At 42.8% G+C, this 25706-nt stretch overlaps 1 protein-coding gene across 1 annotated transcript in view; it reads left to right on the top strand.

The window, feature by feature from the left end:
- ATP10A (ATPase phospholipid transporting 10A (putative)) overlaps positions 1-25706 on the top strand; it is a 510848-nt gene that overhangs the window by 458137 nt on the left and 27005 nt on the right. The window contains 1 exon segment of the mRNA XM_053705460.1: positions 5625-5750. Within this exon segment, the coding sequence (XP_053561435.1) occupies positions 5625-5750 (126 nt within the window).

Below are 25706 nucleotides of genomic sequence, written 5' to 3'. Positions count from 1 at the left end.
GTCTTCCATTTCCGCATTCCTGACCGTGTGGTGACTGAAAAATTAGAGTCTGCTTGTGTATGGTTTTAGGAGGTGGTGGGTGTCAGGTGCCGTTTTTAAGTTTTTTCTTAGTCGATATTATTATATTCTCTATCTAGTTATGAAGGATTCTGATGCTGAGACTGTTCACATTTCAGATTCAGATTCTTTGACTTGTGAAGAATGCGAATTGGCCCTGTTGACAGAGGTCAATCAGTTATGTTCGATATGCCGTATTAGAGCGTCCTGTTCCTCGGGCTCGGAGAATCGAGGGTCTGCTGAGCCATCCGCCTCCAGGGGTTCTGTCCTCCAAGAGACGTGTTCCCTAACGCTCCCTACTACTACTACACATGCGGGTAACCGAAATTATGTTTATCCCTTCTCACAGGGCGGCTCGGTTTTTTTTTTTGCAAATATGCGTCTGCAATGTCCAGACGTTTATTTGTGTTCGTGCTCGTGCCCGATCGTCCCGGGTCTGCTGGCCTTGGGTGGGCCTATACAGTTCCCTGCTGGTGTAGCTGTCTAAGAGTGTTGTGCCTTTCGTTACAGAATAGCACATTTTCACGTTCTACTCGGACATGTTTTTGAGTTATTAGAGGATCCTATCCTTAACGGATACGGGAATCCGCAGTCTTCTACTTTGAATGGCTCACCTCATTAGACAAGAGGGGATGACGTAATTTCCAAATTGATTATTGAGATCTTTCCCAGTTTTTTTTGGAAGATCGGGGTTCCGTTTGGCTGATCTTGCGGGTATTCCTGCTTTCTTCCTGGGCGTTAACCTACGGGTTGCCTTATATTTTCTTTTATTCTGGTTAGGATGTCTTTTAATTTCGATTGTGTTTCCTTCGGGAACTTCTGGGATTGATTCTCTCTGGTTGCTTCTTCGGAAGTTTAAGGGACACGTTAGTCCTAGGTTTGTCTGTTTTAACTTCCCCTTTGAGGGAGGATTTAGCCAGCTTGACAGTTATGACCCCAGCTGCGGCTAGTCCTGCTTGGATTCAGATCTTCTGTCCTGTGGCTTATTCAGACACGTGGTGCCTGTTCTGCCTGGCTGGTCCGGTGAGGCGCTGAGTGCTCATATTATTATTTGTGTGTTTTCTTGTTTTTCTTTACAAGTTCAGCTAAACACTCTAAAAGGATCCGTATGGCTGGGAGGATTGTGTCAGTCCTTATTCAGCATTCAATTTGGTGACTGGTTTAGTGGAGTTCCACTGCGTCACTCTCTTGGCTCCTATTTCCTCGGGCCTAGAGGGGGCTTAGAGCCTTCTTACCACTGTTTTGAGCGGTTTGGTCTTCTGAGACTCTGGAATTGTCCTTGGACTTGTTCCTGCTGTAGTTCTCTTATTGAGACCTTTTGGACTTTGTCCGTTCCTCGGGTTCCTTCAAGGGACCTGGTTCCCTTCAGGAGTTGGTTCCTTTGTAGGGACATGAGCAGTGTGGTCTCATTGAGCTCTGTTTAGGGTTTCTTCCCCGGAGCTGGGGATGCTCCGCATCCTTCTTTCACCTTCTCCTCTGATTTTTTTTGGGGGGGATGTGAAGACTAGCCTTTGTTCGAGTGACTTTGTCCTCGAGGTATCACCTTGTTCTTGGTCGTAGTGTGACTATTGCGCCTAGAGCTCTAGTGACCTTGTTTCGGTCTTTGCTTCTTTAGCTCCTTGGAGCGTTGGACTCTGGCAAGGGTTGATCTCGTCTGCTGGTCGTGACTTGCGAGTTTTACTCGTTGTCCATTTTACTTTGGACATTGTATGGTATCTCCCAGGGGTCTGGTTTTATATCAGATGAGAGATTTCAGTTTCCGGGTTCTTATTTATTTGGGGGCTCGGACCTCTCCTCGCTTTGGTTCTTCCGGTGGCTGAGGTTTTTCTCAGCGTTTCCTTTGTGGATCCTGTTGCGGATTATACCGGACTGTTAGGATCAGGAAACTTGGGCGGTGTCCTTTGGTTTGGCTAGTTGAACTGGTTCAGTTGACCAGGTTTTTCTGGGTGCCAATGCCCCTTGGGCTTGCCTTTCGCCTTGGTCGGTTTCCCTTTGTCAGCTTGCTGAAAGAGTGTGATGGCTTTGCTGCTCTGCAAGCAAAGGGGTTCGCTGTGGAACCTCTGCAGCTATGGCACCTTGATCTGTGTGCTAGCCAGTTAAAATCTTCAGGGGATTCCTTCCAGGTCAGGGCGTTGGAGAAATGTTCTCTCGGTTCAGCCTATGGCTGTGTCCTGGGGGCAGGTGATCTGTCCTTCCGGCCCATTTGCCGACCCCCTTTGTCTCGGGGGGGCTTATATCCTTCTTCAGAAGTGTGGTCCCTATCTTAGGGTTTCTCCTGGCTTCAGGAGGTTAGGACAGACGGTTAACCTATTTCGGAGAGAGTTATGCTCTCTGAGTTGTTCTGTCCATTTGGAGAGTTGTTGGCTGCGCCTTGAGTCTATGTTGGGCCTTTAGCTAGATCTGTAGGTCTACGGCCTTGTCAATGATCTCCATGCCGTATTTCAGGTTGGCACCCAAGCACTATTGTAATGGCTGTGCCATTTTTTCTGCTCGTTGTTTGAGCCTGGGGTTTTTCTGGCCCCCTGATTTCAGACCTGCCGATTCTTGGGCTGGTCCGGCTGGAGGTAGGTCCTGAGATCTGTTGTTCTCTCGGATCTTGGGGGCGCATTGGTCCTCGTTGAGGTTCTGGGCTCTACTTTTATTTTGAGACCTTTGCGTAGATCTTGCGGTTTCGGTTGCCTATAGTGTGCCTTCTGTAGTGGAGGTTTAGCACTCTACATTTTGGTAGCCGCTTCTAGCAAGTATTCTTCTGTGTCATCCTGAGGATGGCTGCGTGTTTACCTTCGTCTGGGTCTGCTACATGTAAATTTGCCTGAATTTCTCAGGGTTCTGAGTTTGGATGATGTTTGGTCTCCGTTTTCAGTTGTTCCTAGGCGCTGGTTGACTTGCTGCCTGGCAAGTGAAGGGTTACTCTTTGAAGCCAGCTATAGCTGTTTGCGCCTTGATTGAGTGCTAGCTAGTTATTCCAATCCTTGCAGGATGTTGTGTTCTGCTACCAGTTCTAAACCTGTGGTTTCTATTTCGATTGGGCATTGCCTCCCCTTGTTGTCAGGACCCATTTAGGTATTGCGAGCTTGGTTTGATGGGGGGGGTTTCCTTTTATGGAGTTTGTGGTAACCTTTCGGTTCCCATTTGGTTCTTCCTTGCCTTATTCTTTTGGGAGTTTTGGCAAGGGGTTCCTTTTGCTAGTAAAGGGTGTGTGGTGGGGGACGGTGTCTCCCGGAGGACTGTTGGCTCAGTTGTGTCTGATGTTGCGGTCTCTAGCTAGGCTTCCGGGCTATCTGCTGGTCAGTGTCCTTGGGACCTTTTCCTTTTTTGTTTTCTCGGCTTCGGACGAAGCAGGGATTTTTTTGTTAAGTAGCGGTTTCAGGCCTGGTGCCCTCAGAATGGGCCGCCTATTGTACCCTCCCGTTTTGGTATTCAGTGTTCTCTATAGCTTGGGTATTTTTTCCCAAGAGTAATGAATGCAGCTGTGGACTCTTTCCATTTAGGAGAAAAACATAAATTATGCTTACCTGATCAGTCTCTTTTTCTCATTTTCTTTTCTTCCGATGGAAAGAGTCCACAGCTCCCCACCCGCCTTTTTTTTATGTGGGGCGTTTTTTATTCTTCTGGCACCTTTTTACCCTGATATTTTTTTCTACTGTTCCTTGTTCCTCGACAGAATGATTGGGGGATGAGGGAAGTGGGAGGAGTATTTAAGCCTTTGGTTGGGGTGTCTTTGCCTCCTCCTGGTGGCCAGGTTCTTATTTCCCAAAAGTAATGAATGCAGCTGTGGACTCTTTCCATCGGAAGAAAATAAAATTATCAGGTAAGCATAATTTATGTTTTTATAGTATAAAAAGTTCCTTAATTAAAAAAATATGTACATTTGCTACCATTTTTTGTTGCAGCCTTCTAACCTGCAATTTAAATATAATAATGGTATATATATTATATTCTAAATCTGCTGGGCCTGCTGAAAAAAACCCCACAAAGTATAATTTGTAGGGGTCACTCAATGTAATATGACTTACAATAGCCTTTAAATTTAAGCAATTTTAGCCTTTAAATTAAAAGCTCAAAATCATGGGGTGGGAGAAAGGCTTAGCAGCAAAGGGTTTAAGGGGACATTAAAGGGACACTGAACCCAATTTTTTTCTTTCATGATTCAGATAGAGCATGCAATTTTAAGCAACTTTCTAATTTACTCCTAATATAAATTTTTCTTCGTTCTCTTGCTATCTTTATTTGATAAAGAAGGCATGTAAGCTATATTTTGGTTCAGAATACTGGACAGGACTTGTTTATTGGTCAGTTAAATTAATCCACCAATCAGCAAGAACAACCCAGTTTGTTGACCAAAAATGGTCCGGCATCTAAACTTACATTCTTGCTTTTCAAATAAAGATACCAAGAGAATGAAAAAATGTGATAATAGGGTCCAGTGTCCCTTTAAACTTCTGGGTACAACTGTGACTGCAGCTCTCTTAGTTTACCCTTTACAATTACTAGTTACTAAAGCACTGCATCTTCATGCTGGGCATTGCCATCTTGAAGTTTAAATTAAAAGATGTAAAGCTTTGTCTATCTATTGCACATGCTAAGCAAACATGCAAGGTACAGCTGTCAAAAAGCTAGCAAGGTACATGGCTTCTGTAACACATTGCTACAATATGCGTCTTCCAACATTCTGGCGCCCAGTATAATGATGCACAGGTTAACCAACTGGCTTCTGTAATGGGTTAAAATAGAAGAGTGGCTTTAAAGAGAGCTGCAGATACAGGAGGAAAACATAGCATGGTGAGTAGTAACCATGCTACTGTAGTTATACCCAGCAGTTTAATGTCCCTTAAAATTGTTTAATCAAATAACAGAAAATCTAACAGATGTTGTAATAGTTGTCATCATGTTTTCTGTTGTTTTAGATGTAATTTTATATTTAACTTAAAAAATAATGTAATAATAATAATGTGTTTAATTCTGCTTAAAGGGTCATGAAACACAAAAAATGTCATTCATGGTTTAGATAGAGAATACAATTTTAAACATCATTCCAATTTAATTCTATTATCTAATTTGCTTCATTCTTTAGATATCCTTTGTTGAAGAAATAGCAATGCACATGGGTCAGCCAATCCCATGAGGCATCTATGTGCAGCCACCAATCAGCAGCTACTGTGCCTATTTAGATATGCTTTTCAACAAATTTTATTAAGAGAATGACGCAAATTAGATAATAGAAGTAAATTGGAAAGTTGTTTAAAATTGCATGCTCTTTCTAAACCATGAAAGAAACATTTTGGGTTTCATGTCCCTTTAAATAATTTCCCTTTCTAAAAGCCTTAAGGGTTTTCATTATGTAGGTGTAAGATTCAATGTCTAACTTAAAATCTTAGCTTGGTTTAGAGTTCTTTTTGTTGATGTGTGTTTAAGAACCCAGCTGAAAGGGAAAAAAAAGTTTTACTTTGGTTTAATTTCTGAACTGTAGCCTTTGTTCCTTTTGTTTGACTTTCTGATACTGTTCATTCTTAGCATAAGTGACATTCACACAATGAACATGCTTCCTTATTTTCTGCTCTGTGTAGGCAGTCATGGCCAGTGATTTTGCTGTCCCGAGGTTCCGATATTTGGAGAAGCTTCTGCTCGTCCATGGTCGATGGTGCTATTCGAGATTAGCCAACATGGTTTTGTATTTCTTTTACAAGAATGCGGTAAGGCTGAATTGGGAAGTATATGGTACTGGTTAGATAAAGGATATAAGTGCGCAAAATTAATGCTAAAGTAAACAATTAAAAAAGGGGATTTTTATATAAACTCAGAATTCTGAACGTGTAACCATGTGCAAAAATTTTTAATTATATATATATTCTGATGCAGAGAGATTTTGTTGGTCCTCACACCTAAGGGTTAAAATTAATTCCCATATAGTTAAAATCTAAAAAATGGTGAATACAAACATGAAACAAAACACATATGAATAAAATTTGTATATCGTATTTTATAATGCTTAAAAACACATGAAGTGAACGATTTAAAAATACTCTTTCTGAAAATATAACTATGATAATAAATCTAATATTTATTTAATACAATTAGTAGTGACCGGCCCTAACTCATAAAACATAATCTAAATTAATAACAAATAAATCACAAAGTATAAATTGATGACAAATAAGATCACAAAGTAAAATATAAAGTTTTTAGGACTCAAATGGAAACTTTGTAATTGATCTCAGAAGGTAAGTCCCAATCGATGTCCTTCCCAAGCTTTCCACAGAAGCAAAATATACGATAATAGACGAAAAAAGTCTTCTGATTCCTCCCAGCTTGTTCTGAACAGCGTCTAAGTGGGAGACAGAAGCGTCCGCTTGAAATTGGTGTATATGATTTAAACAACAAACAAATATCGGTACTTACACATTGGTACCGGAATATCAGCGCCGCGCCCGACTCTCATCAGACACAGGTGTCCCGGTGTGTATAGGATCCACACAAGCTCTTCTCACAGCCTCAACTCCAGCTAACTACAGAGAGTAGCCTGGGGAGATGTTAGAATCAAGGCGCCAAACAGGATACACCTGTGATAGGTGGACAAAAAACTGCAAGAAAACTGTTCTCCCAGCCTTGGTCTATAAAATTCATCAGCACCAATGATCTCACTGCTTCTTGGTAATGACCTCATGCGTTTGTGGTCTGAGATATAGTATATGGTACTACCACAAAGGATCAGTAGGCCTACTTGCAGTTTTGCTTATACATTCTGGTATTTGCAACCTTATTGAAATGATAGAGATAATTCTAAAAAAAAAACAGGTTAGATCTGGAGGGACCAACTCCAGCCCTCAATGCAAAAAATGGTTAATTTCTTCTGTTATGTGTGATCAGTCCACGGGTCATCATTACTTCTGGGATATAACTCCTCCCCAACAGGAAATGCAAGAGGATTCACCCAGCAGAGCTGCATATAGCTCCTCCCCTCTACGTCACTCCCAGTCATTCTCTTGCACCCAGCAACTAGATAGGATGTGTGAGAGGACTATGGTGATTATACTTAGTTTTTATAACTTCAATCAAAAGTTTGTTATTTTACAATAGCACCGGAGCGTGTTATTGCCTCTCTGGCAGAGTTTGAAGAAGAATCTACCAGAGTTTTTACTATGATTTTAACCGGAGTAGTTAAGATCATATTGCTGTTTCTCGGCCATCTGAGGGAGGTAAAAGCTTCAGATCAGGGGACAGCGGGCAGATGAATCTGCATTGAGGTATGTAGCAGTTTTTATTTTCTGAATGGAATTGATGAGAAAATCCTGCCATACCGTTATAATGACATGTATGTATACTCTACACTTCAGTATTCTGGGGATGGTATTTCACCGGAATTACTCTGTTTAAAGTACATTAAACCTTTTAATAGGTATTTATTATGTTAAACGTTTTTGCTGGAATGTAGAATCGTTTGCATTTTCTGAGGTACTGAGTGAATAAATATTTGGGCATTATTTTTCCACTTGGCAGTTGCTTGTTTTAATTGTGACAGTTTCGTTTCTCTCTCACTGCTGTGTGTGAGGGGGAGGGGCCGTTTTTGGCGCTCTTTGCTACGCATCAAAAAATTCCAGTCAGTTACTCTTGTATTTCCTGCATGATCCGGTTCATCTCTAACAGATCTCAGGGGTCTTCAAACTTCTTTGGAGGGAGGTAGATTCTCTCAGCAGAGCTGTGAGACTTATATATTGACTGTGATTAAAAACGTTGCTCTGTAATTTTTATGTTTCAAATTTAATTATTGTTACTTTACTAATGGGAACAAACCTTTGCTAAAAGTTGTGTTGTTTTTAAGGATTGATGCTATAACTGTCTTTCAGTTCATTATTTCAACTGTCATTTAATCGTTTAGTGCTCTTTGAGGCACAGTACGTTTTTGTTAAATAAGATTGTAACCAAGTTGCAAGTTTATTGCTAGTGTGTTAAACATGTCTGATTCAGAGGAAGATATCTGTGTCATTTGTTCCAATGCCAAGGTGGAGCCCAATAGAAATTTATGTACTAACTGTATTGATGCTACTTTAAATAAAAGCCAATCTGTACAAATTGAACAAATTTCACCAAACAGCGAGGGGTGAGTTATGCCGACTAACTCGCCTCACGTGTCAGTACCTGCATCTCCCGCCCGGGAGGTGTGTGATATTATGGCGCCTAGTACATCTGGGCGGCCATTACAGATAACATTACAAGATATGGCTACTGTTATGACTGAAGTTTTGGCTAAATTACCAGAACTAAGAGGCAAGCGTGATCACTCTGGGGTGAGAACAGAGTGCGCTGATAATACTAGGGCCATGTCTGATACTGCGTCACAGCTTGCAGAACATGAGGACGGAGAGCTTCATTCTGTGGGTGATGGTTCTGATCCAAACAGATTGGATTCAGATATTTCAACAAGGTTTTATATTGCAACCCCTTGCATGCATCGCGCCGATTACGGCTGCGGCAGCATTTTGGATTGAGTCTCTGGAAGAGAACCTTAGTTCAGCTACGCTGGACGACATTTCGGACAGGCTTAGAGTCCTTAAACTAGCTAATTCATTCATTTCGGAGGCCGTAGTACATTTAACCAAACTTACGGCTAAGAACTCAGGATTCGCCATTCAGGCACGTAGGGCGCTGTGGCTAAAATCCTGGTCAGCTGATGTAACTTCTAAGTCCAAATTACTTAATATACCTTTCAAGGGGCAAACTTTATTTGGGCCCGGTTTGAAAGAAATTATCGCTGACATTACAGGAGGTAAGGGCCACGCCCTGCCTCAAGACAAAGCCAAAGCTAAGGCTAGACAGTCTAATTTTCGTCCCTTTCGGAATTTCAAAGCAGGAGCAGCATCAACTTCCACTGCACCAAAACAGGAAGGAGCTGTTGCTCGTTACAGACAAGGCTGGAAACCTAACCAGTCCTGGAACAAGGGCAAGCAGGCCAGGAAACCTGCTGCTGCCCCAAAGACAGCATGAACCGAGGGCCCCCGATCCGGGACCGGATCTAGTGGGGGGCAGACTCTCTCTCTTCGCCCAGGCTTGGGCAAGAGATGTTCAGGATCCCTGGGCGCTAGAGATCATATCTCAGGGATACCTTCTAGACTTCAAATTCTCTCCCCCAAGAGGGAGATTTCATCTGTCAAGGTTGTCAACAAACCAGATAAAGAAAGAAGCGTTTCTACGCTGTGTACAAGATCTGTTATTAATGGGAGTGATCCATCCGGTTCCGCGGTCGGAACAAGGACAAGGGTTTTACTCAAACCTGTTTGTGGTTCCCAAAAAAGAGGGAACTTTCAGGCCAATCTTGGATTTAAAGATCCTAAACAAATTCCTAAGAGTTCCATCGTTCAAAATGGAAACTATTCGGACAATCTTACCCATGATCCAAAAGGGTCAGTACATGACCACAGTGGATTTAAAGGATGCTTACCTTCACATACCGATTCACAAAGATCATTACCGGTATCTAAGGTTTGCCTTCTTAGACAGGCATTACCAGTTTGTAGCTCTTCCATTCGGATTGGCTACGGCTCCAAGAATCTTCACAAAGGTTCTGGGTGCCCTTCTGGCGGTACTAAGACCGCGAGGAATTTCGGTAGCTCCGTACCTAGACGACATTCTGATACAAGCTTCAAGCTTTCAAACTGCCAAGTCTCATACAGAGTTAGTTCTGGCATTTCTAAGGTCGCATGGATGGAAAGTGAACGAAAAGAAGAGTTCTCTTTTTCCTCTCACAAGAGTTCCATTCTTGGGGACTCTTATAGATTCTGTAGAAATGAAGATTTATCTGACAGAAGACAGATTAACAAAGCTTCTAAATGCATGCCGTGTCCTTCATTCCATTCAACTCCCGTCAGTAGCTCAATGCATGGAGGTGATCGGCTTAATGGTAGCAGCAATGGACATAGTACCCTTTGCACGTCTACATCTCAGACCGCTGCAATTGTGCATGCTGAGTCAGTGGAATGGGGATTACTCAGACTTGTCCCCTACTCTGAATCTGGATCAAGAGACCAGAAACTCTCTTCTATGGTGGCTTTCTCGGCCACATCTGTCCAGGGGGATGCCATTCAGCAGGCCGGACTGGACAATTGTAACAACAGACGCCAGCCTACTAGGTTGGGGCGCTGTCTGGAATTCTCTGAAGGCTCAGGGACAATGGAATCAGGAGGAAAGTCTCCTGCCAATAAACATTCTGGAATTAAGAGCAGTTCTCCATGCCCTTCTGGCTTGGCCCCAGTTAAAAACTCGGGGGTTCATCAGGTTTCAGTCGGACAACATCACGACTGTAGCTTACATCAACCATCAAGGAGGGACAAGAAGCTCCCTAGCAATGATGGAAGTATCAAAGATAATTCGCTGGGCAGAGTCTCACTCTTGCCACCTGTCAGCAATCCACATCCCGGGAGTGGAGAACTGGGAGGCGGATTTCTTGAGTCGCCAGACTTTTCATCCGGGGGAGTGGGAACTTCATCCGGAGGTCTTTGCCCAAATACTTCGACGTTGGGGCAAACCAGAGATAGATCTCATGGCGTCTCGCCAGAACGCCAAACTTCCTCGCTACGGGTCCAGATCCAGGGATCCGGGAGCGGTTCTGATAGATGCCTTGACAGCACCTTGGAACTTCGGGATGGCTTATGTGTTTCCACCCTTCCCGCTGCTTCCTCGATTGATTGCCAAAATCAAACAGGAGAGAGCATCAGTGATTCTAATAGCGCCTGCATGGCCACGCAGGACTTGGTATGCAGATCTAGTGGACATGTCATCCTGTCCGCCTTGGTCTCTACCTCTAAGACAGGACCTTCTGATACAGGGTCCATTCAAACATCAAAATCTAACTTCTCTGAAGCTGACTGCTTGGAAATTGAACGCTTGATTTTATCAAAACGTGGTTTTTCTGAGTCGGTTATTGATACCCTGATACAGGCTAGGAAGCCTGTTACCAGAAGGATTTACCATAAGATATGGCGTAAATACCTATACTGGTGCGAATCCAAAGGTTACTCCTGGAGTAAGGTTAGGATTCCTAGGATATTGTCCTTTCTACAAGAAGGTTTAGAAAAGGGTTTATCGGCTAGCTCATTAAAGGGACAGATCTCAGCTCTGTCCATCTTGTTACACAGGCGTCTGTCAGAAAATCCAGACGTCCAGGCCTTTTGTCAGGCTTTAGCTAGGATCAAGCCTGTGTTTAAAACTGTTGCTCCGCCATGGAGTTTAAACTTAGTTCTTAACGTTTTACAGGGTGTTCCGTTTGAACCCCTTCATTCCATTGATATAAAATTGTTATCTTGGAAAGTTCTGTTTTTAATGGCTATTTCCTCGGCTCGAAGAGTCTCTGAGTTATCAGCCTTACATTGTGATTCTCCTTATCTGATTTTTCACTCAGACAAGGTAGTTCTGCGTACTAAACCTAGGTTCTTACCTAAGGTAGTCACTAACAGGAATATCAATCAAGAGATTGTTGTTCCATCCTTGTGTCCAAATCCTTCTTCAAAGAAGGAACGTCTTCTACACAATCTGGATGTAGTTCGTGCCCTCAAGTTCTACTTGCAGGCAACTAAGGATTTTCGACAAACGTCTTCCCTGTTTGTCGTGTACTCTGGTCAGAGGAGAGGTCATAAGGCTTCGGCTACCTCTCTCTCCTTCTGGCTTCGTAGCATAATTCGTTTAGCCTATGAGACTGCTGGACAGCAGCCTCCTGAAAGAATTACAGCTCATTCTACTAGAGCTGTGGCTTCCACTTGGGCCTTTAAGAATGAGGCCTCTGTTGAACAGATTTGCAAGGCTGCAACTTGGTCTTCGCTTCATACTTTTTCCAAATTTTACAAATTTGACACTTTTGCTTCTTCGGAGGCTATTTTTGGGAGAAAGGTTCTTCAGGCAGTGGTTCCTTCTGTATAATGAGCCTGCCTATCCCTCCCGTCATCCGTGTACTTTTGCTTTGGTATTGGTATCCCAGAAGTAATGATGACCCGTGGACTGATCACACATAACAGAAGAAAACATAATTTATGCTTACCTGATAAATTCCTTTCTTCTGTTGTGTGATCAGTCCACGGCCCGCCCTGTTTTAAGGCAGGTAAATATCTTTTAAATTATACTCCAGTCACCACTTCACCCTTGGTTTCTCCTTTCTCGTTGATTCTTGGTCGAATGACTGGGAGTGACGTAGAGGGGAGGAGCTATATGCAGCTCTGCTGGGTGAATCCTCTTGCATTTCCTGTTGGGGAGGAGTTATATCCCAGAAGTAATGATGACCCGTGGACTGATCACACAACAGAAGAAAGGAATTTATCAGGTAAGCATAAATTATGTTATTTATGATATTCTAATGCAAAAAAATAAAATGTTGATTAATCTGTGCCCACATTTGGTGATGAAATGCTCTCATATTTACACCCTCAAGACCTGGATTTGAATATTTTTTTGTATTTTCTTTTTTAAGACACGATGAGTCTACGGATCATCTTAATTACTAATGGGATATTCACCTCCTGGTCAGCAGGAAGAGGCAAAGAGCACCACAGCAGAGCTGTTAAATAGCTCATCCCTTCCCTCCCACTCCAGTCATTCTCTTTGCCTAAGTTAGTGATAGGAAGAGGTAAAGTGAGGTGTTAGATTAGATTCTTCAATCAAGAGTTTATTATTTTTAAAGTAGTGCAAGATTGTGCTGCTTTGTTCTAGGGTGTAGCGTAGTCCATATCAGTCTCTTCAGTAGAGCCTTCAGTAGAGCCTTGGTGGCTTTAGAGCAATGGGAACTTGTGGGACATAATTCTCACGGTGCCTCCCATATTTTGATGCTGCCCTTACCCTGAAAACCTGAGGGATTTTTACTCAGGACTTTCGTTTATTTACAGGTCCATGGGAGGGAGAGGACCTCTTAAACCTGGGAACTGTCTTTGCTGCCAGGCAGAAGATGAGGTAAGTGCTAACTTTTTTTCTGGGGGTAGAGGATCTCGAAAAAGTTTGGGCACTTTATTAATTTTTCATCTAACCTCATTGAACTTGGACTCAGATTCTCCTAGTTTTAGTAGGGGACATTAAGGCAGTTAGGACGCAGGCACTGGCATGTTTTTCATTTCCTGGCGGTCTCATCTAATAATAAGGTCGACTGGGTAATGGCATATGGGTTTACATTGCGGTGTGTGCTCTAAGACATGTGGAGTTGTCTATCAAGCCTAAAGGTGCTGACGACTTAGAATCTGTGCAAAACACTGCAAACAAGGTTTTTCTGGCAATCGGACTGAGCTGTTTACACTGTAGCTGTTCAGTCTGCCTGCTTGCTCCCGGTGGCTATATTTAGACAATGGCGACCGGGAGATTACATATTGTTTTATTTATTTATATGGAATATAGCTGTTGGTACAGTGTGATGAGAGCGGACTAGCATCTTTTAAAATTAGTAAAGATCTATCCTTTCAATTGAGTAAGGTCTATCTTTTTGCTCCCAGTGCCTTTACTCAAACAATGGCGACCGGGAGATGGCTTGGGTAACGCTCACGAGGGGCGGAGCTTGTAAATGGCACCGAGGTATTTCTCTCCTCCCTCCTAACAGTTCTGACTATACGCTAGGAGTGGAGGATGGCGCCGTACAGAAAACACTTCCTTCCTAACACTTCCGGTTATCAGAATAAACAAAGGAATTCTTGTCTAAACTCTTGCGCTTAAGAAACGATGCACATTTAAAGTGCACATACATGGAAGTATATCCAGTGCACAGTAAAAGCCATCACTGGAACAGTGAACGATACACATTTAAACAGCTCTATATTAAGGTCAGGACTTGTATCGAGAGGCTGTCTGACGCCTCAGCTGGGTCAGGCTGAGGTGTAGACAGAGTTTAGCAGTACTGGCAATTCTCTCATACATGTCAAATAAATGGGATTTGAAATTTAATATTACCAAGAGCAAAATTATGCATATAGGATTCAAAACCCAAAGGCCTATTATAGTCTCAATGGTACATTACTGACTGTAATTAAAGAAGAAAGGGATTTGGGAATTATTATTTCAGATGATTTAAAATTTGGTACACAATGCCGCAGTGCAGCCAGCAAGGCCAGTCAAATGCTTGGTTGCATTGGAAGAGGTTTTAGTAGCAGAAATAGCAAGGTTCTTATGCCACTTTACAGATCATTAGTTAGACCAAATCTGGAATACTGTGTACAGTTCTGGAGACCATATTTCAGAAAGATAGAAATAAACTAGAAACTGTCCAAAGGAGGGCTACTAAAATGGTACATGGTCTAAAATATAAAACGTACAAAGAAAGACTCTATGATCTAAATATGTATAGTTTAGAGGATAGAAGGGAAAGAGGTGACATGATAGAAACCTTCAAATATATGAAGGGATTTAATAAAATAGAAGCTGAAAGCATTTTTCACAAAAAAATAAATGCCAAAACAAGGGGTCACAATCTAAAGTTAGAGGGTAGCAGATTCAGGAGAAATTTAAGGAAGCATTTTTTTACAGAAAGGGTGGTGGATTCATGGAATGAACTTCCATTTGAGGTGGTAAACACAAAGACTGTAAAGGAATTTACAAATGCCTGGGACATGCATAAGGCTATCCTAAGGAAAAAAGTAACATGTAATATGGGTAGACTTGATGGGCCTTTTTGGTTCTTATCTACCGTCAAATTCTATGTTTCTATGTTCAGCCATGTCTGACCTCGTAAAAAGAAAATGAGTTACTCTTTAACATTTAGCTTGCTATATATTATTTTTTATTAGCAACTGGTTAAGTCTTTAAGTATTCTGCCATATGTGAGGCAGATTGATTAAAGAAGTGTACATTAATATTTTCCTCACACATGCAGTGCCCTGTGGTTCCTTGCAATTTCCATCTGGAATTGCTGCAAAAAACATTGCTTCTTTAATGTCATGGCGAACTAAGAAGTAACGTTTTTGTGAAGTTCTGCAATGTTGGTATGCTAATTTAACTTATCTCTGCACACAGAAATAAGAAGTTACTTTTTTAAAATTTAAAGAGACAGTAATGTTTAATTTTTATTAAAAAAATGTTAACTCTTTTCTGAACCTACTCCTAAGGCGTTTGCTGTTTAGGAGTCTGTTGACAATGGTCAACCTATGCCACAAATTTCTCCTATAGTGTCCCACAAAATTTTATGGTCCATATGCAGTGTCCTTTGCTTCCTCTCACACTCCACCCGGAGTTACTCTTTATTTCATGCATTACATATTGTTTCCCACGTGGTAGATAACATTACTAGAGGAATTATTTTCAATCATTTAGGGTGATTGATTCAGTAGTTGCTATTCCGAATAGTTCTTCTCTGTTACCTGAAAGAGGAAGATACTTCTGGATATCTGAGAGAAAATTCTCAGACTCAGATGAATAATATTAATATTTGAATCTGAAGTTGTTTTTCTTTCAGTTTTTTTAGCTTGAACACTTCCATTTGTTTTCTTTAGGAGGTTTTAGCTACCTTAGGCGACTCCGACACTACAGGGGTAATCTATCCTAGTGCGTCCAGTAAATTATGAGGAATGGAAGAGACCGTATTTCATATATTTTTAAAGATGTTTCCCATAACCGACTCGGCTAAGGAGGCTGGGTAATCATTCTCTACGGTGGAAGGAGTAGTTTCCAGCTTAGCTAAGAGATCTACTATACCCTTAAAGGATAATTGGGTTTTTCAAAGGTCCTATGGACAAAATTTAAAAAGGGGATGTACACCAGGGCTTACAATGGCAACCAGTTGTGTACTTTACTACCGTCGCTAGTTCGACAGCATATTGGTTTGATGTGTTGTCTGATGCTACTAAGTCAGAAACTCCCCTGGATAAAATCCAGGATAGGATAAATGCTTTCAAATTGGCTAATTCTTCCCTTCAGGTTATCAAACTGGAGCATAGGTCTCAGGTTTCTCTGTTCCAGCTTACAGAGCCTTATGGTTAGAGCCTTGTTCTACAGATGTATGCTCCAAGTCTAAGCTTTTAGCGATTCCTTACAAGGGGAGAACCTTGTTGGGACCTGGCTTGACGGAAATAATCTCTTTGCTCAGGCTTGGGTTCAAGATGTTCAGGATCCCTGGGCAATTGAAAGTAGTGTCCCAGAGATACAAATTAGAGTTCAAAAGTTTTCCTCCCGGAGGCAGGTTTCTGCCTTCAAGATTATCTGCAGATCAGACAAAAGGAGAGGCATTCATAAAACTGCGTAGGAGACCTCTCAGACCTGGGTATGATTGTTCCAGTTCCAATACAGGTACAGGGTCTGGGGTTTTTATCCCAATCAGTTTGTTGTTCCCAAAAAAGAGAGGGAACCTTCAAACCACTTTTTAGATCTCAAGAGTCTAAACAAATTTTTAGTGTACCGTCCTTCAAGATGGAAACTATTCGTTCCATTCTTCTCTGGATCCAAGAGGGTCAATTTATGACAGTGGATTTAAAGGACGCATTCCTTCATGTGCCATTCACAAGAATCGTCTCTAGTTCTAAGGTTTGCCTTTTCTGGTCAAACGCCTCCAGTATGTGGCTCTTCCTTTCGGTCTTGCCACAGCTCTCAGAGTTGTCACAAAACATGGTTGTGGTCTTCCCGCGATCTCACGGGTGGAAGGTAAATTTGGAAAAGAGTTCCTTAGTCCCAAGCACAAGGGTAACTTTCTTGGGAACCATAATAGATTCCATATCTATGAAGATTTTTCTGACAGAATGTCAGGAAAACAGAGATCATCCCGTTTGCTCGGTTCCATCTCAGACCTCTGCAGTTAAGCATGCTCAGGCAATGGATCAGAGATTATACAGATTTGTCTCCTTGAATACTACTGGAGCAGGAGACAAGGGATTCTCTTCAATGGTGGTTGTCTCTGGATCATCTCTCCAAGGGAACCTGCTTCGCAGACCATCTTGGGTGATTGCGACAACAGTCGCCAGCCTTCTAGGGTGGGGAGCAGTCTGGGGATCCTTAAGGGCTTAGGGGGTTTGGACTCTTCTTATAAACATTCTGTAGCTGAGAGTGATCTACAATGTTCTTCTGGCCTGGCCTGGCCTCAGTTAGCCTCGGTCCAGTTTATCAGGTTCCAGTCGAACAAAATAACGTCAGTGGCTTACATCAATCATCGGGGAGGAACGAGGAGTTCCTTAACGATGACAGAGGTATCCAAAATAATTCAGTGGGCAGAGGCCCATTCTTGCGGCCTGTCGGCGATCCACATCCCAAGAGTGGACAACTGGGAGGCGGATTTCCTGAGCAGGCAGACTTTTCATCCAGGGGAGGGGGAACTCCATCCGGAAGCGTTCTCCAGCTCTTTCTTCCGTTTGCTTTTCTTTCTCGGGTGATTGCTCGAATCAAACAGGAAAGGGCGTTGTTGATCCTCATAGCACCGGCTTAGCCTCGCGGGATTTGGTATGCAGATCTGGTGGACATGTCATCTCTGCCACCTTGGAGACTTCCTTTGAGGAAGGACCTTCTAATTCAAGGGCCCTACCTTCACCCGAATCTGGTTTCTGTGAAACTGACTGCTTGGAGATTGAACACCTAATATTATCCAAGCAGGGTTTTCTCCAACATAGGTGTGTCCGGTCCACGGCGTCATCCTTACTTGTGGGATATTCTCTTCCCCAACAGGAAATGGCAAAGAGCCCAGCAAAGCTGGTCACATGATCCCTCCTAGGCTCCGCCTACCCCAGTCATTCTCTTTGCCGTTGTACAGGCAACATCTCCACGGAGATGGCTTAGAGTTTTTTAGTGTTTAACTGTAGTTTTTATTATTCAATCAAGAGTTTGTTATTTTAAAATAGTGCTGGTATGTACTATTTACTCTGAAACAGAAAAGAGATGAAGATTTCTGTTTGTATGAGGAAAATGATTTTAGCAACCGTTACTAAAATCCATGGCTGTTCCACACAGGACTGTTGAGAGGAATTAACTTCAGTTGGGGGAACAGTGAGCAGTCTTTTGCTGCTTGAGGTATGACACATTCTAACAAGACGATGTAATGCTGGAAGCTGTCATTTTCCCTATGGGATCCGGTAAGCCATTTTTATTCACACAGTAAATTAGGGCTTCACAAGGGCTTATTAAGACTGTAGACATTTTCTGGGCTAAATCGATCATATTTACACATATTTAGCCTTGAGGAATCATTTAATCTGGGTATTTTTTGTAAAATAATATCGGCAGGCACTGTTTTAGACACTTTATTCTATTGGGGCTTTCCCTAATCATAGTCAGAGCCTCATTTTCGCGCCGGTATGGCGCACTTGTTTTTGAGAACAGCATGACATGCAGCTGCATGTGTGTGGAGCTCTGATACATAGAAAAGTCTTTTTGAAGGCATTATTTGGTATCGTATTCCCCTTTGGGCTTGGTTGGGTCTCAGCAAAGCAGATTCCAGGGACTGTAAAGGGGTTAAATATAAAAACGTCTCCGGTTCCGTTATTTTAAGGGTTAAAGCTTCCAAATTTGGTGTGCAATACTTTTAAGGCTTTAAGACACTGTGGTGAAATTTTGGTGAATTTTGAACAATTCCTTCATACTTTTTCGCAATTGCAGTAATAAAGTGTGTTCAGTTTAAAATTTAAAGTGACAGTAACGGTTTTATTTTAAAACGTTTTTTGTGCTTTGTTATCAAGTTTATGCCTGTTTAACATGTCTGAACTACCAGATAGATTGTGTTCTGACTGTGGGGAAGCCAAGGTTCCTTTTCATTTAAATAGATGTGATTTATGTCATAATAAATTTAGTAAAAATGATGCCCAAGATGATTCCTCAAGTGAGGGGAGTAAGCATGGTACTGCATCATCCCCTCCTTCGTCTACACCAGTTTTGCCCATACAGGAGGCCCCTAGTACATCTAGCGCGCCAATACTCCTTACTATGCAACAATTAACGGCTGTAATGGATAATTCTATCAAGAACATTTTAGCCAATATGCCCACTTATCAGCGAAAGCGCGACTGCTCTGTTTTAGAAAATACTGAAGAGCATGAGGCCGCTGATGATATTGTTTCTGAAGGGCCCCTACACCAGTCTGAGGGGGCCAGGGAGGTTTTGTCTGAGGGAGAAATTTCAGATTCAGGAAAAATTTCTCAACAAGCTGAACCTGATGTGATTACTTTTAAATTTAAGTTGGAACATCTCCGCGCTCTGCTTAAGGAGGTGTTATCCAATTTGGATGATTGTGATTATCTGGTCATTCCAGAAACACTATGTAAAATGGACAAGTTCCTAGAGGCCCCGGGGCCCCCCCGAAGCTTTTCCTATACTCAAGCGGGTGGCGTACATTGTTAATAAAGAATGGGACAGGCCCGGTGTACCTTTCGTACCTCCCCCCATATTTAAAAAATTGTTTCCTATAGTCGACCCTAGAAAGGACTTATGGCAGACAGTCCCCAAGGTCGAGGGGGCGGTTTCTACTCTAAACAAGCGCTCCACTATACCCATAGAAGATAGTTGTGCTTTCCAAGATCCTATGGATAAAAAATTAGAAGGTTTGCTAAAAAAGATGTTTGTTCAGCAAGGTTACCTTCTACAACCAATTGCATGCATTGTCCCTGTCACTACAGCCGCGTGTTTCTGGTTCGATGAGCTAGAAAAGGCGATTATTAGTAATTCTTCTTCTTATGAGGAGATTATGGACAGAATTCGTGCTCTTAAATTGGCTAATTCTTTCACCCTAGACGCCACCTTGCAATTGGCTAGGTTAGCGGCGAAAAATTCTGGGTTTGCTATTGTGGCGCGCAGAGCGCTTTGGTTAAAATCTTGGTCAGCGGATGCGTCTTCCAAGAACAAATTGTTTGACATTCCTTTCAAGGGGAAAACACTGTTTGGCCCTGACTTGAAAGAGATTATCTCTGATATCACTGGGAGCAAGGGCCACTCCCTTCCTCAGAATAGGTCTTTCAAGGCCAAAAATAAACCTAATTTTCGTCCCTTTCGCAGAAACGGACCAGCCCCAAGTGCTACGTCCTCTAAGCAGGAGGGTAATACTTCTCAAGCCAATCCAGCCTGGAGACCAATGCAAGGCTGGAACAAAGAAAAGCAGGCCAAGAAACCTGCCACTGCTCCCAAGACAGCATGAGATGCGGGCCCCCGATCCGGGACCGGATTTGGTGGGGGGCAGACTCTCTCTCTTCACTCAGGCTTGGGCAAGAGATGTTCTGGATCCTTGGGCGCTAGAAATAGTCTCCCAAGGTTATCTTCTGGAAGTGATGCATCCTGTTCCATTAAAAGAATGAGGGATGGGGTTCTACTCCAATCTGTTCGTAGTTCCCAAAAAAGAGGGAACGTTCAGACCAATCTTAGATCTCAAGATCCTAAACAAGTTTCTCAAGGTTCCATCGTCCAAAATGGAAACCATTCGAACTATCCTTCCATCCAGGAAGGTCAATTCTTGACCACGGTGGATTTAAAGGATGCGTATCTACATATTCCTGTCCACAAGGAACATCATCGGTTCCTAAGGTTCGCATTCCTGGACAAGCATTACCAGTTCGTGGCGCTTCCTTTCGGATTAGCCACTGCTCCAAGGATTTTCACAAAGGTACTAGGGTCCCTTCTGGCGGTGCTAAGACCAAGGGGCATTGCTGTAGTACCTTACTTGGACGACATTCTGATTCAAGCGTCGTCCCTTCCTCAAGCAAAGGCTCACACGGACATAGTCCTGGCCTTTCTCAGATCTCACGGATGGAAAGTGAACGTGGAAAAGAGTTCTCTATCTCCGTCGACAAGAGTTCCCTTCTTGGGAACAATAATAGACTCCTTAGAAATGAGGATTTTTCTGACAGAGACCAGAAAAACAAAACTTCTAAACTCTTGTCGGATACTTCATTCCGTTCCTCTTCCTTCCATAGCGCAGTGCATGGAAGTGATAGGTTTGATGGTAGCGGCAATGGACATAGTTCCTTTTGCGCGCATTCATCTAAGACCATTACAACTGTGTATGCTCAGTCAGTGGAATGGGGACTATACAGACTTGTCTCCGAAGATACAAGTAAATCAGAGGACCAGAGACTCACTCCGTTGGTGGCTGTCCCTGGACAACCTGTCACAAGGGGTGACCTCCCGCAGACCAGAGTGGGTCATTGTCACGACCGACGCCAGTCTGATGGGCTGGGGCACGGTCTGGGGATCCCTGAAAGCTCAGGGTCTTTGGTCTCGGGAAGAATCTCTTCTACCGATAAATATTCTGGAACTGAGAGCGATATTCAATGCTCTCAAGGCTTGGCCTCAGCTAGCGAGGGCCAAGTTCATACGTTTTCAATCAGACAACATGACGACTGTTGCGTACATCAACCATCAGGGGGGAACAAGGAGTTCCCTGGCGATGGAAGAAGTGACCAAAATCATTCAATGGGCGGAGACTCGCTCCTGCCACCTGTCTGCAATCCTCATCCCAGGAGTGGAAAATTGGGAAGCGGATTTTCTGAGTCGTCAGACATTGCATCCGGGGGAGTGGGAACTCCATCCGGAAATCTTTGCCCAAATCACTCAACTGTGGGGCATTCCAGACATGGATCTGATGGCCTCTCGTCAGAACTTCAAGGTTCCTTGCTACGGGTCCAGATCCAGGGATCCCAAGGCGACTCTAGTAGATGCACTAGTAGCACCTTGGACCTTCAAACTAGCTTATGTATTCCCGCCGTTTCCTCTCATCCCCAGGCTGGTAGCCAGGATCAATCAGGAGAGGGCGTCGGTGATCTTGATAGCTCCTGCGTGGCCACGCAGGACTTGGTATGCAGATCTGGTGAATATGTCATCGGCTCCACCATGGAAGCTACCTTTGAGACGAGACCTTCTTGTTCAAGGTCCGTTCGAACATCCGAATCTGGTCCTACTCCAGCTGACTGCTTGGAGATTGAACGCTTGATCTTATCAAAGCGAGGGTTCTCAGATTGATACTTTTGTTCAGGCCAGAAAGCCTGTAACTAGAAAAATTTACCACAAAATATGGAAAAAATATATCTGTTGGTGTGAATCTAAAGGATTCCCTTGGGACAAGGTAAAGATTCCTAGGATTCTATCCTTTCTTCAAGAAGGATTGGAGAAAGGATTATCTGCAAGTTCCTTGAAGGGACAGATTTCTGCCTTGTCTGTGTTACTTCACAAAGAGCTGGCAGCTGTGCCAGATGTTCAAGCCTTTGTTCAGGCTCTGGTTAGAATCAAGCCTGTTTACAAACCTTTGACTCCTCCTTGGAGTCTCAACTTAGTTCTTTCAGTTCTTCAGGGGGTTCCGTTTGAACCCTTACATTCCGTTGATATTAAGTTATTATCTTGGAAAGTTTTGTTTTTGGCTGCAATTTCTTCCGCTAGAAGAGTTTCAGAATTATCTGCTCTGCAGTGTTCTCCTCCTTATCTGGTGTTCCATGCAGATAAGGTGGTTTTACGTACTAAACCTGGTTTTCTTCCAAAAGTTGTTTCTAACAAAAACATTAACCAGGAGATAGTTGTGCCTTCTTGTGTCCGAAACCAGTTTCGAAGAAGGAACGTTTGTTGCACAATTTGGATGTTGTTCGCGCTCTAAAATTCTATTTAGATGCTACAAAGGATTTTAGACAAACATCTTCCTTGTTTGTTGTTTATTCTGGTAACAGGAGAGGTCAAAAAGCAACTTCTACCTCTCTCTCTTTTTGGATTAAAAGCATCATCAGATTGGCTTACGAGACTGCCGGACGGCAGCCTCTTGATAGAATCACAGCTCATTCCACTAGGGCTGTGGCTTCCACATGGGCCTTCAAGAACGAGGCTTCTGTTGATCAGATATGTAGGGCAGCGACTTGGTCTTCACTGCACTCTTTTACCAAATTTTACAAGTTTGATACTTTTGCTTCTTCTGAGGCTATTTTTTGGGAGAAAGGTTTTGCAAGCCGTGGTGCCTTCCATTTAGGTGACCTGATTTGCTCCCTCCCTTCATCCGTGTCCTAAAGCTTTGGTATTGGTTCCCACAAGTAAGGATGACGCCGTGGACCGGACACACCTATGTTGGAGAAAACAGAATTTATGTTTACCTGATAAATTACTTTCTCCAACGGTGTGTCCGGTCCACGGCCCGCCCTGGTTTTTTAATCAGGTCTGATAATTTATTTTCTTTAACTACAGTCACCACGGTATCATATGGTTTCTCCTATGCAAATATTCCTCCTTAACGTCGGTCGAATGACTGGGGTAGGCGGAGCCTAGGAGGGATCATGTGACCAGCTTTGCTGGGCTCTTTGCCATTTCCTGTTGGGGAAGAGAATATCCCACAAGTAAGGATGACGCCGTGGACCGGACACACCGTTGGAGAAAGTAATTTATCAGGTAAACATAAATTCTGTTTTTCTACTCGGTCATTGAGACCATGATTCAGGCTTGTAAGCCTGTCACTAGAAAAAATTATCATAGGATGGAGTAAATACCTCTATTGGTGTGAATCCATGGGCTACTCATAGAGTAGAGTTAGGATTCCTAGAATTTTGTCTTTTTTCCTAGAGGGTTTGGAGAAAGGGTTTATCGTCAAGTTCCCTAAAGGGTCAAATCTCTGTCTTCATCTTTTTTGTTACACAAACATCTGCCAGTTGTCCCAGATGTACAATCATTTTGTCAGGCCTTGGTTAGGATCAGGCCTGTGTTCATTCCAGTTACTCCTCCATGGAGTCTGAATTTAGTTTTTAGAGTTCAAGGGGCTCCGTTTGAGCCTATGCATTCCTTAGATATTAAGTTGTTATCTTGGAAAGTTTTATTTCTTTCTGCTATTTCTTCTGCTCGGAGAGTGTCAGAACTCTCAGCATTACAGTATGAGTCTCCTTATCTTCTTTTCAATTCATTAAGGTAGTTTTACGTCCTACATTAGGATTTCTTCCTAAGGTTGTTTCTGATCGGAACATTAATCAGGAGATTGTTGTTCCTTTCTAGTGTCCTAATCCTTCTTCTCAGAAGGAAAGACTTCTGCACAATTTGGACCTGGTCTGTGCTTTAAAGTTTTACCTGCAGGCGACTAAGGACTATCGTCAGTCTTCTTCTTTGTGGTTTTCTCAGGAAAACGCAAGGGACAGAAAGCTACGGTTACTTTTTTCTTTTTGACTGAAGAGTTTCATACGTTTTGCATATGAGACTGCTGGAAGACAGCCTCCAAGGAGAGTTACAGCTCATTCCATGAGTGCTGTTGCTTCCTTTTGGGCATTTAAAAGTGAAGCTTCTGTGGATCAGATTTGCAAGACTGCAACTTGGTCCTCTCTTCGCTCTTTTTCAAGATTTTTCAAGTTTTGATACTTTGCCTCGGCTGAGGCAGCTTTTGGGTGAAAGGTTCTTCAAACAGTGGTGCCTTTCTTTTAGGTTCCCTGTCTTGTCCCTCCTGTATCATCTGTGTACTCTAGCTTTGGTATTGGATCCCATTAGTAATTAAGATGATCCGTGGACTCATTGTGTGTTAAAAAAGAAAAGAAAATTTATGCTTACCTGATAAATGTATTTCTTTTTTGACACGATGAGTCCACGGCCCGCCCTGTTCTTGTAAGACAGGTTGTGGGTTATTGTAAACTTCAGACACCTCTGCACCTTGGCTTTTTCTTTCTTTCCTTAACTTGAGTCGAATGACTGGAGTGGGAGGGAAGGGATGAGCTATTTAACAGCTCTGCTGTGGTGCTCTTTGCCTACTCCTGCTGACCAGGAGGTGAATATCCCATTAGTAATTAAGATGATCCGTGGACTCATTGTGTCAAAAAAGAAATACATTTATCAGGTAAGCATACATTTTCTTTTTTTTTTTTTGTATTAAATGTGCCTGACTAATTTGTTTCGGACGAATCATTCAGAACAAATATTCTGACAAATTAGTTTGCTGCACTATTCTGTATTTGTTTATCTTAAAACGAAATTAATACTTATTATATAGGGATCATTAACATTTGTTTTCATCAAAACTTATGTAAATGTTCATTTGCTACAGATAAACAAGTTCACCTGTAGCTTTTATACTTACCTATAGCGTGCTGGCGAGCCAGGCTAATCCATACACTTCTTCACTCCTCCCACTCTTGTCAGTTCTTTTCTTTTGTTTTTGCTTTGAGAAGGCTATTTTCCTTCAAGTTGCACACCCTTTACCTTTTCAAGGACCTTACGGCTAGATTTAGAGTTTTGTCGGTAACGACCCGAAAAGCTAACGCTGGCTTTTTTCTGGCCGCACCATAAAAATAACTCTGGTATTGAGAGTCCACAGAATGGCTGCGTTAGGCTCCAAAAAAGGAGCGTAGAGCATATTTAACGCAACTTCAACTCTCGATACCAGAGTTGCTTACGCAAGCGGCCAGCCTCAAAAACGTGCTCATGCACGATTCCCCCATTGGAAACAATGGTGCTGTTTGAGCTGAAAAAAAACCTAACACCTGCAAAAAAGCCGCGTTCAGCTCCTAACGCAGCCCCATTGTTTGCTATGCGGAAACACTTCCTACGTCTGCAACTAACACTCTAACATGTACCCCGAGTCTAAACACCCCTAACCTTACACTTATTAACCCCTAATCTGCCGCCCCCGCTATCGCTGACCCCTGCATATTATTATTAACCCCTAATCTGCCGCTCCGTAAACCGCCGCTACTTACATTATCCCTATGTACCCCTAATCTGCTGCCCTAACATCGCCGACACCTATATTATATTTATTAACCCCTAATCTGCCCCCCACAACGTCGCCTCCACCT

This window comes from Bombina bombina, chromosome 3 (genome assembly GCF_027579735.1).
Source record: "Bombina bombina isolate aBomBom1 chromosome 3, aBomBom1.pri, whole genome shotgun sequence".
Lineage (NCBI taxonomy): Eukaryota > Metazoa > Chordata > Amphibia > Anura > Bombinatoridae > Bombina > Bombina bombina.
Note: the sequence above shows the minus strand (reverse complement) of the source record. Positions and strands in the feature narration are given on the sequence as shown.